Source organism: Gavialis gangeticus, unplaced genomic scaffold (genome assembly GCF_001723915.1).
Source record: "Gavialis gangeticus isolate Ggan-Ray unplaced genomic scaffold, GavGan_comp1, whole genome shotgun sequence".
Classification (NCBI taxonomy): domain Eukaryota; kingdom Metazoa; phylum Chordata; order Crocodylia; family Gavialidae; genus Gavialis; species Gavialis gangeticus.
The window spans coordinates 23,668,605-23,683,116 of NW_017729003.1; the positions used below are offsets into that span (position 1 = coordinate 23,668,605).

A 14,512-nucleotide genomic window follows, 5' to 3' on the forward strand; every position below is an offset into this window, starting at 1 on the left:
CTCGCCAACCCACCCACGCGCCGGGTTGTTAGTCCCCCCAAATAAACCCCCCCCCCCCCCCCCCCCCCCCGAAAGAGCCTGGCACAGCCCCCAGATGATAGCATCACTATCCCTCTGAAATGCCGGATCTGAAACCAAAATGAAACATAGTCGTTTTGTACAGCCCTAATATCTATCTCTTATCTGAATTTTTAGGTGTGTGGTTGATCATCAATCAACTACTTGCCTGGAAATTTCTGTTTTCCAGCTAAATAACAAGACTTTAAAAGATAGTTTATGTTGTTAGGTCCCAGCTTAGCAGATCACTTAATCGTGTCCCCAGATTTAAACATACTGATGTGCTTTGCTGAATCAAAGTACAATCCTGAGCAGTATCTGGACAAACCAAAGAGATCAGTGATACTCTGTTCATTTCTGAGCTTTCACTGTATCTTCAATATCTGACATAAGCAGAAAAAAAAATTCAGAGCAGCTTGAGAGTCGGCATGAAATGAGAGATGCAATATTTCAAGCTGTTCAGAAGTACAGTTATCACCAAGGCAAAAAGAGTCTATTGAAGCTGTAGACATTCATGTTGTATAAGACTTCTCATGTAGTTTCACTAAAAATTAAGAGCTGGAGGAAGAAGGGAATACTGTTTCTACAATATATTAATGTAGAACTGAAAAGCCCAATATTTCAGGGTTTATTTTTGGCATTTATTCCTGATGTTTTGTTAATAACTTTTTTTCAGAAGCAACTCTCTATATTGTTGTCCATTCTTACATTGACTACCATAAAGTGATGAGAGTAAGAGCCAGATTAAAAAAACTTTAAATAAATTTACTTCTAAGTCTGAGGAAATGTATGCCAGTAAATGTCTATGACATCTATGAAATACTGGTTTAACCCCAAACTCTGCATACAGCCAGTGCTATAGTGTAAAAAAAAACAAAAAAAACAAAAAAAAAAAACCCAAACAAAAATAAGTTAACAATTTTTTTTCTTTTTTAGAAATTATTAACAAAACAAGTTTTAAAAAAATCAAGTTTATTCATCAACAGTCTGTTGGCATAATTCAGAAATGTTAACAGGATATCCTTCTATAATAAGCCAAGAAGTATATGTAACTTCTATGAATTGGAAGCAATTTGGTATTTGTTTGCATTGTACCTGGAAAGCTAAGGATGTGTTCTTTGTCATTTGAGATTAAGAATGCATTTTAGCAATTACTTCTTATTTTATGCTTTGATCCAATAACTTAACAGCAAATGTTGCTTACTGTTCCCATGGAAGCCTATTTCTAATGAAAGGAAACTTTGCTATAAAATGTCTGGTGTATTCATTTGGCTTCTATGTTATGTTATAACGTCCCTTCTTTGCTGGCTACGTTGCACGGTGCATAATAAAACATGACACAACATGACTGCAAAGGACTGATGACTTAAGACAAAACCTTCCATGCTACCTAGTAGTCTAGTGGCAGCAATGTGCTGCCACACACGAATCGGAGTTCAAACTCAGAGCTTGGAATTTTGCTTCTGGGCTAGCAGGTACTAAGATTGCCACCAAGGCTGAACCCCAGAGGGGAGAGATGGATTGCCTCTCTGGTCACTCTGCAGTGAACCCATCTCCCTTCCCCCACCTGTAAAAGAAGCACTAGAAGGACTTGTATTAATTCCTTATTTCTGGGCTTCAAAGCAGGTGAACTGTGATGCAGTGAACACTAAAAAGGTAATAAGTGGGTAATATTTGGGCCAGGTACAGACATTACACTATTACTGATATAAGTGATCAGAAGCCAGTCTATACCCGTAACAGAACAGAGGTTCAGTGCACATAGACTTTTTTAAAAATGGCAGAACCTAGTCTAAGGTTTGTCCTTCCAACAAAGAGCAAATGTGTGTTCTGTTCACACCAATCTAAACTGTACCACTTAAACAAAACCATGTAACTTGGATTGATTATTTTTTCTTTTTTTTTTTCCTCAGCTTTTTGAATACCTATACTTACCCTTGGAGTTCTGATATTTACCTAGTCTCCCCTCTTTCATATTATAGGCAAAAAAGTAAAGCATTGAGAACTAGTACTGTGCCTGGTCTAATTTAAATGGTGGACTAGTTAGGAGCAATAAAAGAGCCAAGGAGGAGTAAGCAGTGTAGGTAATTACTCTTATGGCTGCTTACAAAGATGCAATTAATAGGTCAGGTGAATATCTTTTAAAATCTTGGCATTTACTGCTTGCTGTAGATAAATTTACAGCAGCACTTGTTCTATTTTCCATTCTAAACATAGGAATAGTATGACACAAGCGCATTCCACAGTGCAATAAAGATTTTAACAGCTACCTATTGTTATGTGCTGCGGAGAAGAAAGCTGACATAAACCTTCACACATGAGTTCAAAGAGAGGTGATATACAGAGCTGCTGGGATGTGGTCCCTGACCCTCCCCAGAATTGTATGTCTTGGCCTGGTAAGGACAGTTGTTGGTGAGTAGCCCTCAGCTCTGGATCTAACCTCTTTGGCAGATCCTGAGTTTGGTGACCCTATGATGAAGAACAGTGTAAGCTCCCTAGGCTGAGCTGGGTGGCGGGGTTGCATTCCTTTGAGTTCATATTTTGATAACTTATTTGTGTTTTAGTCTATACTGTCTTTTGATGTACACAGGGATAGGGGACAGGGCAGTGCATTTAATGAATACTTATTAATAAGTAGCTTGTTACAACTTCTCTCCTAAAAATGCTTCCGATCCCAGGGAGTCAAGGCTGGGATCTGAACTTTGCCCTGCTGTTCAACCATTATCCTTGGCTTTTTTCCAGTAGGCTATGAGGCTAGTTCTGTAGTAATAATTTTAGAGAAGTGAGTACTAACACTGACCATTGATGGGGCTATTATCTTTAATGTGCAATGATAAAAGTTCTGAACCAGGCAATACTCCTGCTTCTCAAACTGTATCTGACTGTATGTGTGGAGGCATATAAAATATGGCCCAAAGTTCATTGAGATCCAAGTGAAAGATTCCCACTGATTTCAGTGAGATTCAGTAGAAAGATTCATGTCTTGCAAGAATTAAATGTCTTGTGAAAACTACCAGTTTCTTTACTTGTTGCATGAAGCTTAATTGTCTGAAGTAAAAACGTACCAATAAATACAGTATATTTCATCTAGTATCTCTGACCCATGTTCTAATATATAGCCATTAGCTGATATTATATGAAATGTACATGTTAAGAATTTAGATATAAATTTATGTGAACAAAACTACACTGAGCTCTTCAAATTTCTTATTCTTCTTAAGAGGCATTCCCCCAGTGGTCTGAACACAAGATTGGGAATACACCTGAATCCCAGCCCTGACTCTAGCATTGCTTTCCTGATGTCTTTGAACAAGTTATTTAACTACCTTGCTTGGATTTACCCACTTGTAAAATAAAGATAACAGTCCTTTCCTGTTTAGCAATGTCATTCAGAGGGCAGCTGGGTCAATGTTTGCAGACTCTTTTTTTTTTTTTTTTTTTTTTTTTTCTTTTAAAGAGGGGGGGGGAAAAAAAATTTAAGTGTTATATTTAGGTGCCCCTATTCTGAACTCTCCTTCTGGCTGCTCCAACTTGAATAGAATTAAGAAAGTGTGTTTGTTAAAGAAGAAGAGACAATGTTGTCTTGATACAAGCAGATAAGGTAGAAAGAGAAAATTGTTTTAGGAAGGATTATCTAATCATTTCTATCACTCAGAGGATCTCGGAGAAATGCAAACCATTTCAGAGCAATGATCTAGGTTCTCATTTAAGTAGAATACAGAAAAGGAGTAAAAGGTGGAAGGAAGCAGTTTTGGTGCTTTTTGCATGGTTGAATTGGATCGTATTTCTCACTTCATTAATTTTAAAGAATCTATAAAAGTTTTTAACATGTCATTTCAATTTTTTGAAAATCTGTGTAATTTTTTTTTTAAGATGAGCAAAAGGAAGCTGTGCCCAGAAATGACAGGATAAACTTTAAGGTCTTTCAAAAGCCCATACCTGCTAACGATATGATTGATACTCAGACCCTGACTACTAAGCAATAACGACTCTTCAACTTGTCCACTGCAATTCTATTATTTCAGATATTATTAAAGGTTTTTTCCCAGCATGCATTGGGCGTGTCTTTTCTATAGTCATGAATAACACAACACATGCACTATCAGTCCCTACTGATTGTGGAAAAAAATGTTCCACATCTTCATAGGAAAGCAAATAGTTCCTGCCCTATTACAAATTAACCAAATATATACTTTTTATTTAAGTACAAAATAAACACACCCATCATTTTAGTAAACTTTACTTTAGGAAAATTATTATCACTGTTTATTTTTATTGTCATGCCTACAGCAGTGATTCTCAACAAGATGCCTACCATAAAATCCATTTAAGGATGCCATGCAATATTAGAACTGTTAGGTGTATAAATACCTACATTTGATTTATAAGATAAACTTGGAGATTTCGAATAAGAATTCACAATGTCCGCAACTTTCTGACCTGCAGTGGACTTTCTGAGTTCTTTGGAAAAGAAGAATAGCTCTATTTTTCTATAGCCAAAAATTAAATGAAAAGTAACAGCTGGCATTTTCCAAGGGTGCCTTGAGTCTAAAGAAGTGTTGAGAGCCACTGGCCTGGAGCCTCCAATTAAGAATAATATATCCATTGTATTAAGTACAAACATGTGATACAAAGATAGTCCATGTCCCCAAAATCTTACAATCCTAATGAATATCAACAGAATGTCTCTTTAATCAGCAATAAATATGCTAGGTGCTGCAATAATGCAAAGTAATTTCCCATCATATATTCCTTTTCAATGGGAAAGGGGAAAGGAGAATTTTGCAGACAGGCTAGAGATGAAAAAGAGGTCTGAGCACTAACCTGTTAAGTATGTTATTCCACATGGCCAAAGTTAAAAAAACAGACCAACAACAACAAGATTTTTCTGTTTTGTGTTCATTTTATTATCAGAAAATTCACAGAATTAAGTTCCTAATGGCTTATATGAATTTGTCTCCTTTTTACAAATCATTGCAGATGGGATACACTCCACTACATGTTGGCTGCCACTATGGGAACATAAAGATTGTTAATTTCCTTCTGCAACATTCTGCTAAAGTTAACGCCAAAACGAAGGTGAGGTTGTCTTTCTTGTCTTCACTTTGTTTATTTTGTAAGCATTACCAGTCCCCTTTGAACACTGTAAACTCTTCTGTTTTTTTCCATCCTTAACAGAATGGATATACACCCCTACACCAGGCAGCTCAACAGGGACACACCCATATCATTAATGTCTTACTCCAGCATGGTGCTTCGCCCAATGAACTCACTGTGGTAAGAGGCAAGAGAAGATGTATCGTTGGCGGCTTATTTCTTAGCGTGTTAATATTTTCCCTTCCATAAAAAATGCAGTGCCACTACTCTATCCCAGCAACAGAAATATAGAAAATTGCAGAAAAATGGCAGTAGAATAGTACAGCACTGTTTTCAGGTATGCTATGATGCTCCATATCACATTTTCATAAATTTTCCTGAAATAGGAAATAGCTGAAATGAAAGAATATGGTCCTTGGGTCCTCTTTGCCATCACTATAAATCAGCTGTGGGCAGCTTACAGTCTGCATGCTATGTCCAGCCCAAAACTTCAGCAGTGTTTGGTGATAGAGGACTTTGACCATCCTGAAGCCAGGGAACTGGGGCTTTGGTTATGCCAGATTGCAGCCAGTCAAAAGTACCAGTGATGGGGTCTAGCTCCTACTACCTGCCCACCTTGGACTCAAGCTAGGTCATTCTGGGCCAGTACTGGAAAAAGTCTGTTAACAACTGTAAATTGTTAAACTCCCAATTATACATGTCCTTCTGTCTAAAATCTTTTTCATTCTTTGAATTATAAACATTTTCTTTGGCTTTTGTTACACATCTTTATCAAGCTTATTTTTGTTTCTATAGTCAAGCATTGCTCATACTAATCCATTTTATATAAATGTTTAACTTCTTAGAATGGGAACACTGCCCTTGCCATTGCTAAACGGCTTGGCTACATTTCAGTTGTTGACACACTGAAGGTGGTGACTGAAGAGACTATGACTACGATTGTAAGTATAGTACATTTCAATATTGAATTTAAAGATCTTTCTTAATCCAAATTCCACAAACATATGGAATTCAGCTTTGTTTGTTTAGGGAAACAACTGAGATTGCTACCTTGAATTCTGTGGGTCACCTTACATACTTTCAGAAGTACAGTTGTATCAAGTTAAATATGAAAAAGTAAAATGTAATGAAAAGTGTGAAAAAATAGCATTAAAATTCAGAGATTACCAACCAAACTGAAAGTAGACACTGTAAATAACTAGAGCCTTAATACTATTCTGCCTATCCTAATCCTACTGGAAGATCAAGGTACAGGTGAACTAACTTTCCCTGTTATTTCCTAGGAAATGACTTTTTTGCTTTTGTAAACATATGGGAAGCCATCTTAGAATCCCTTTTGTCCAGTGGCTGAAAACCTCCAGTGAAGTATGCTGTACTCTCATTTGATAATGGTTTCAGAAAAGGAGAATAACAGACTCCAAAGAACTGTAAGCAAGTGACTGTGGGATACAAGTTGAAGGGTAAAAGGAATCCAGGAGTTAGTTTTTCCTTAAAGAAACAATGTAGGGAAAGGATTGGAAATGTTGTCAGACCTGCTTAACTAAAGAATGAGTTCTTCAATATTTAAAACCTTTTTTAGGCTTTAAATACATAAAATCTGAGAAATCCTTAGTAACACTGACCTCTTTTCAGGTTAAGTAGAATAGTATTGTTTGAATGTATAGGGGCAAAATTGAAAAGGCCAAAGTTCATATATAGACAGCAAGAGGCAAAAAAGTGAAAAAATAAGTCTAGAGATATATTAGAAGTAAGGTAATGATCAACAGAAGTTCAAGTCCATTACTGAAAAGGGAGGGGAAGGTAATAAAATAGACAATATGGAGAAAGCTCAATTGTTTTTTACTTCAGGGAAAAAAAGGTCACTTGTCAGATGACTAGCACAATTGTCATCAGGCCCAGGGACTAGGCACTCAGTTGAGAGCAAGGGGGGAAAAAAGTTAGGAATGACTTAGATAAAGCAGATGTTTTGAGATGAGCAGGGATCCTCATCTTCTGTTTCCCATGGAAAAAATAGAGAGAACCATGGATTCCCCCCCCTTTTTTTTATCAGAGAAAATGTGGATTTCTCCTTTTACCAGAAAAACCCACAGATTCCCTGCTTTTGCAAAGAGCTCTGCAGGATGGTTGAGCTCCAGCCTGCAAGAGCTGTTTGCAAGCAGGGCAGGAACCCCCTAGCACTGCCAGGAGGGGAAGGGAGAGGGGGAAGGGCAGGGCCTGAAGCTCTGTCAGCCACAGCTCTGCTCAGCTCAGCTTCACTCTTTGCTCCTGGAGCCTGAGGTTAGTGGGGCTGGCAGGGGGTTGGGGGCCCCTCTAGCAGGGCTGGGGAGTTGAGTCATGGGTGGGGGGCCAGCAGCAGGGCTGGGGGGGCAGGAGCTGGCCCCACCCCCACCCAAGCAGGCAGAGCAGTGGGAGAGCTGGCTCCATGCTGCTTCTGCTGCAGCTGTCAGGAGCAGGGAGCTGAAGAGTTAGGTCCCTGGCCCCATATCCCTGGCAACTGGGGGCTCCTTCCAGAGATTGTGGGTGGGGGCAAGAGGCATGAGTAGGGCAGAGTGCTGTTGTGGAGTCAGTGAGGGGCACCAGCAGGTTAGGAGGACTTTGGAGGCAAGTGACAGGCACCAACAGAGCTGGGGGGCTGTTGGAGGGTGAGTGAGGGGCACCAGTAGGGTTAGGGGGCCTGAAGGGGGCTTTTAATTTCCAAAATGGATTTTGGGGGGTTTATCAGAGAATTTGCTATTTTTTGTCAGTGAAGTTGTGATCTGATATTTTTTTTTTTATTAGAGAAAACCAGGATTCTTGCTGATTTAAGATTCATCCCTGAGCACTCAAATTGGCTGAAGTATTTGCAAAGCCATTGGCTCTTATCTTTGAGAGTTCCTTGTATCACCTAGTAGATATGATGATAAATAAGAGCTTGGATAGATTTGTCAAGAGGAATTCATGTAGAAGGCAGGGTAAATTTGCATTTATGGGCCAAGTATGTTCAACTCGCAGCCTGAAAGCTAGAACTAGCCCTGGCACCATGTTATGAGACTCACAGTGCTCTTCATGGATCCATTGGGAACCGTGTGGGCTGTGGCCCTGCAGAATGGCATAGGGCTCAATCCTGGCAAGTGAGGGAGTTGTACGACCCAGTCCCAGCAAGCAGTTTGATCTAGCCCATGGACCATCCCCATAGTACTCATCTGGACTGGTATCCAAAAGTTTGAGTACCCCTGTTTATAGATTAACCAAAGTTGTGTGTGTGGCACAAGCTTCCTGGGCTGAAGCTTACTTCATCAGATGTTGTGAAAGGAGTTCTACATAAGGAGAGAGAAATTAAAATACAAAAGGCAGAAGGGAGGGAGGAAGTCAGGTGGAGGAAGCAATGCTGAAAGAGGCAAACAATAAACCCATAGGAACAAAGAAGTCACAAAAAGTAACCCAGGCTAAGTACAGATAGTCAAAAAGCCTGGGATGGAATTATCCAATCTATGCAAGTTTCTCTAAACTGCCTAGAGTGGACCATTAACAAACAGAACTCACATTCACTCTTTCATTGACCAAGGCAGGCAGTTGCCTGCACTGGCCAAGGCCAGAAGGTGGGGATGCTCCTGCACATCTCCCACCTCTGCTGGGCAGCGAATGCCCTTGCTAGCCTTGGGGGATGGGTGGGGAGAAAACGGACCCCCCCATCTGGGCCTCCAAGCTGGGGTCTGTACCCCAGGAAGCCCCTGGGGCAGGGGCTTTCCCTCCATACATCTTGGCTTCATGAATGCCCCAATCCTGTGCCCCTCTCCAGCCACCCCCTGAGAGGCAGAGCCTGAGTTGCAGTGTTCACTGCCTGGCAGAGCAAGGCTGCGGGGGGGAATTCTCCCCCTCAGAGGCTTCCCTGCCCCCCACCCCAACCTTCCACTGTGCAGACCCTGGCTGGAAGGGGGGTGGGGGCGAGGGTTGGGGCTGGAGCAGGATTCTGTTCCCTCCCTTACCACCTGGCTTGGCTGGAGCAGAGGAGCTGGGGTACAAGCAAGCCTGTCCTGCAACAAAAAGTTAGCAGACCACCACAGTACATCCTAGGATGCCAACTTAACTTGTGTTGGGAAGGGATCTGAAACAAAAGTTCTACAGACTGGTCTAACCTAAAGTGATTCAATTTGATATTACATCCACCCAGGTCTATCTTTATCTGGATTCCATCATTTTGAAACCATTGGTTTCCATTCACTTGAGGCATTTGTAGATGTGCTCTGGGAGGTGAGGGAGAGGGGAAGACGCTTTAATTAGAGTGGCTCTGTGGGCTGCTTTAATTAATTATCTCCATGCTGAAAAATGGCAGTGGGGGTGCTTTAATTAAAGCTCGTTGAACCAGGTTTAGTTTAAAGTGCCCCTGCTGCCATTTTTCAGTGCAGGGATCCTGATACACAGGATGCTGGAGTCTGCTGGAGTACAGTAATTATCACGCTCCAGCAGACTCAATGAATTGTAATTACAATGCATCAGAGCAGCCTCTCTGCATTTGTATAGGCACCCTTATACTGGTTTGTATGTAACTTCTGTCCCTAGCCCCAGGTAATGGGATAAGAATCTGTAGCCCCTGTTTAAACCATATTTATCAGAATCCAGTCTATGGATGATTTCTTGTTCATCAGTTTCCTGTTCAAATCAGATTTTAAATGTTTGCTGCGAGCAGACATCCTTAGGTTAGCAACAGTGTATCCAGAGAGGTTAAAGCAGGCCTATAGGTTTTTCTAAAGCTGATATTAGATCAGTGTTCATTCATTCTTTGGGATAGGGATGTAGACAGCAGAGGAGTTGTGACACAGAGCTTGGCTATAGATGATGGATCTGGGTGTGTATAGGATGAAACCTGGTAGGGTGAAGGTAGCTGTGGCAGTCATTTTGTTTTTGCTACACTGTGGTGATGATGTGGCCATTGCAAACCTTCAATGTAATGTCTAAGAAATGAACTTGCTAGGTGGAATATTCCAGAATTAGTTTGATGGAAGGATAGAAGTTGTTAAAGTTTTTTGGTGAAATTTCTCTCGAGATTCTTTCCCATGTGTTCATACAATGAAGATGTCATCTATGTACCCCAGGTAAATTACAGGGATGGGAAGATAACAGCAGAGGAAATGGACTTCAAGGTCTGTTCTCATTAAGAAACTGGGGGACTGGTGTTGACACCCACACAGTCAATTGGGTTACTAACTGGCTGGAGGGCCTCACCCAGAGTGGTGGTGGATGGGTCATTTTCAGCCTGGAGGGATGTGGGCAGTGGGGTTCCGCAGAGCTCCATCCTCAGGCCTGCACTGTTCAATATCTTCATCAGTGACTTGGACAAGGGGGTAAAAAGCACCCTGTTCAAACTTGCTGATGACACTAAGATGTGGGGGGATGTGGGCACTCTAGAAGGGAGCAATAGTCTACAATTGGACCTAGACAGGCTACAAGGGTGGGTGGATGAGAACAGGATGGGATTCAACACTGACGAGTGCAAAGTGATGCACCTGGGGAGGAACAACCGGCACCATACCTACAGGTTGGGGAACTCCCTTCTTGTCAGTACAGAGGCAGAAAAGGATCTTGGAGTTGTTCATCTTGGAGTCAATGACATGGGCCAGCAGTGTGGGGATGCAGTCAGGAAGGCCAACTGTACCTTGTCGTGCATCCACAGATGCATCTCGAGCAGGTCCAAGGAGGTGATCCTCCCCCTCTATGCGGCACTGGTCAGGCCGCAGCTGGAGTACTGCGTCCAGTTCTGGGCGCCGCACTTTAAGAGGGATGTGGACAACATGGAGAGGGTCCAGAGGTGGGCCACTCATATGATCAGGGAGCAGCAGGGCAGGCCTTATGAGGAGAGGCTACGGGACCTGAACCTGTTCAGCCTCCACAAGAGAAGGCTGAGGGGGGATCTAGTGGCCTGTTACAAACTAGTCAGGGGGGATCAGCAGGCACTGGGGAAGTCCCTGTTTTCCCCCAAGCACTGCCAGGAGTGACCAGGAATAACAGTCACAAGCTGGCAAAGGGTAGGTTTAGGCTAGATATCAGGAGGCGCTACTTCACAGTCAGGGCGGCTGGGATCTGGAACCAACTTCCAAGAGAAGTGGTGCTGGCCCCTACCCTGGGGGTCTTTAAGAGGAGGTTAGATGACCACCTTGCTGGGGTCGTTTGAACCCAGTAATCTTTCCTGCCATGGCAGGGGGTTGGACTAGATGATCGACTCAGGTCCCTTCTGACCCTAGAAACTATGAAACTATAAATATGTTGGCACAGTAGAGGGGCACGTGTGCCTGTGGCAGTGCCATTTGCTTATAAATATAGGGAGTTCCCAAACCTGAAATAATTGTGGTTGGAAAGTTGTTTCTCCATTTTCATAACAACAGGGGTACCCCCCATCCCTCTAATTCATGCCTAACCACTTATCACTAGTTAGAAAGTCCTGAGAACAATGGATGTGATGTGCCTCAATTGTAGTAAGGCTTTGATACTTTTGAAAGGAGTTAGAATTCTCTTGTTACATTCTCCTAAATAAGAAGAGGAAAGATGATTTAAATGAAGCCACTATATGATGGTGCTTAAGGATTGGATAATTAAAGCTGAGGAGTACTCATCAACAACTCAGTGTCAAACTCGGCACATCTACATGTGCCTATTAATGCACAGCAGTTGCTTTGGAGTTTATTGCTGCACATGCACCCAGGATCTCAGCATGTTGAGCTGGGTCAGACTAGTCCTGGCTGATCAGGGGCCTCAGGGATCAACCTACCAGCCCAGGGCTGCTCCTCTAGGCTCAACAAGCTGTGGAGGGGCTGGCTGGGGCACAAAGGTACTTCAGTGCAAGGCTAACTGGCAGGCAGCTCCTACACTGAAGCACCCTCATGCCCTAACTAGCTGGGGCAGTGTCTACATGTGTGCTGCTACAGAGTCTTTTCACTCCACAACAGGAGAGTACTATCCTGCTGCAAGTACTATCTTGCTGCAGAGGAAGTTAATTTACTTCAGCTTTAATAGGGGAGCATATATAGATGGCAAGACACTTACTGCACAGCTAATTAGTATTCTGTGTAGTCTACATCTCATGTAGACAAACCCATTGAGTGATTGATATCAAGCAGGGTCCACCAAGGGTCTGTCCTGAGCCAGCTGTTCCAAATTTCCATTATTAGCTTGGAAGATAGAATTGAGTGTACACTTACTAAATGTGAGGATGATGCTGCAGTGGGTGGATTAGCAGACACTTTAGAGGACAAGATTAAAATTCAAAATGACAATGACAAATAAAGAAATGATCTGAAGTAAGTTGCTTGAAATTAAATTAAAACAAGAATAAATACTGCTTTTAGGAAAGAACAATAAAATGCATACATAATAAACTAGGGACTTAAACAGGGTAAGCTGCAGCATTCCTGAAAAAGATCTGGGAATAATATTAGATCTCAAACTCAATATGAGTCTGTAATACAATATTGTCATAAGAAATGCTAAGAACATAATGGAAGGACAAGAGTGTCATATGTAAGGGTAAAAACATGTAAGATTTCTTTTGGGACAAAGCCTCTGGGATCCAACACAGATAAAAGCATGTTATTCAACTTTGGAGTAAAAACGCATCATAGCTGAGGCAGTTCTGACTGATCTAAGTCAAAAGCAGTGGAGCACTTTTCATATGTAGCTTGTCCCTGGCATGAATGGTTATTAACTCAAATTAGCCACAATTATTTCAAGAAAAAGTACTATCTCAGGGTACAAACACATGCAGTGTTTTGAAACAGTTCTAATTTGATCCAAGTCAAAACCTGTAGCAAAAGAAGAGCTTCATGGCCCTTTACGCATATAGTTTGTCTCTGGAATGAATGGCAGTTAATTTAGCCATGATTGTCCCAGGAAAAAAGTGTTATTTTGGATACTTAACAGGTATTTAGAGTCAGACAGTGGGTTTCTAGGTCTGTAGGATGCCAGATTTAGAGACTGTGTCCCAGAAATTATCCAACACTGCCTAATGTTGGGGCCAACAGTGATCTCCAGAAGACAAAAAAAACTTGGAGAGGAAAGTGTAGTTATTGTGTGAAGTAGTTATTCTACCCCTGTTATGGAAATATAGTTATTCTACTACGGTGCAGTTTGTGATGTGGGAAGCATGTGAATTATCATGCTTGCTAGTCCAAGATTGATCTCAAACTAAAACCATTTGAAGCTCCAAAAACCTCACTATTTTCTTTCTTTTAAATTAAAACTACTGTTAATAGTAAATCAAATAAAGACATGCATATATGCCATTGACATTTAGGCCTGTTGTAGATAGAAAACATATCCAAAATGTCATTGTCATCAGTTTACGCAAGTATGTGTGCATGTGTGGCCAAAGCAGTTGGTTGCTATGTGGGAGACACCCAAGCCAGACTTAATGTCAGCATTTTTTCCTGTCAGTTCCATGGCTTCATTGTACATTTCAGTAACTTGTATAAAATTTAACTTGTCCCTTCAACAATATGGCAAAATAAATTTCAAAAGAAAGAATACCAATAAATATGCCAGAAAATAATCTGGTTCCTAAATCTTTTGGACCACCTTTTTAACTCTTTACTAGAAATTATTTATCTTTAAGACTCCAAAATAGTATATCAGAGATAAATTAAGCTTTACTGAGTAATGGACACCTAAAAAAAATGTTTCAGGAAGCTAAGCAGCCAAAACAGAACCATGTAATTTGAAGCTTAAATACTACAGAGATCTAGCCAAGGAAAAAAACAAACTGTCTTGTTTTGCTCAGAAACCCAAAGAGGCTGGGTTAGATTTAGCTGTTAGTGTTAATGAATTAATTTGATTCATGTTACATTCCTGGATTCACATCGGAAGGTAGATAACTTTAATATGCACCAGTACAGGCTGGAGATTTCACTGGGACAGGCTGGAGATCAACTGGCTAAGCAGCAGCACTGCAGAAAAGGACCTGTGCGTTACAGTAAGCTGAATATGGGCCAACAGTATACTCTTGTTGGGAAGGCAGTTAATGGTATAGTGGGCTGTGTTATTGGGAACATTGCCGGCAGATTGAGGGAAGTGATTCTTCCTCTCTTCAGCACTGGTGAGGCCATATCTGGAGTGCTGTGTCTAGTTTTGGGCCCCCCAATACAAATTAGAGAGTCCAGCAGAGGGCAACAAGAATAGCTAGGGGGCTGTGGCACATGACTTCTGAGGAGAGCTTGAGGGAACTGGGCTTATTGGCTGCATCCAGATAAGTGCAGTCATGCAGTACATGGTGCTGCAGACACATGTGTGGCACCACATACCACACATTCCATTGTTCTCTGTGCTGCAAGGAAGTAGCACGGAAGGTTTTTTTTGACCCCTGAATATCCAGGCATTGGAAAAAATCCACCAT

General features: G+C 41.4%; 1 protein-coding gene across 3 annotated transcripts in view; it reads left to right on the forward strand.

Annotated features, from left to right (window-relative positions):
* The window catches only part of ANK3 (ankyrin 3), a 604,477-nt gene that overhangs the window by 585,897 nt on the left and 4,068 nt on the right, over positions 1-14,512 (forward strand). For all 3 annotated transcript variants that reach the window (XM_019507910.1, XM_019507908.1, XM_019507909.1), the window contains exons 19-21: positions 5,038-5,136; positions 5,236-5,334; positions 6,000-6,095. In XM_019507910.1, the coding sequence (XP_019363455.1) occupies positions 5,038-5,136; positions 5,236-5,334; positions 6,000-6,095 (294 nt within the window). The remainder of the gene's footprint in view (positions 1-5,037; positions 5,137-5,235; positions 5,335-5,999; positions 6,096-14,512) is intronic.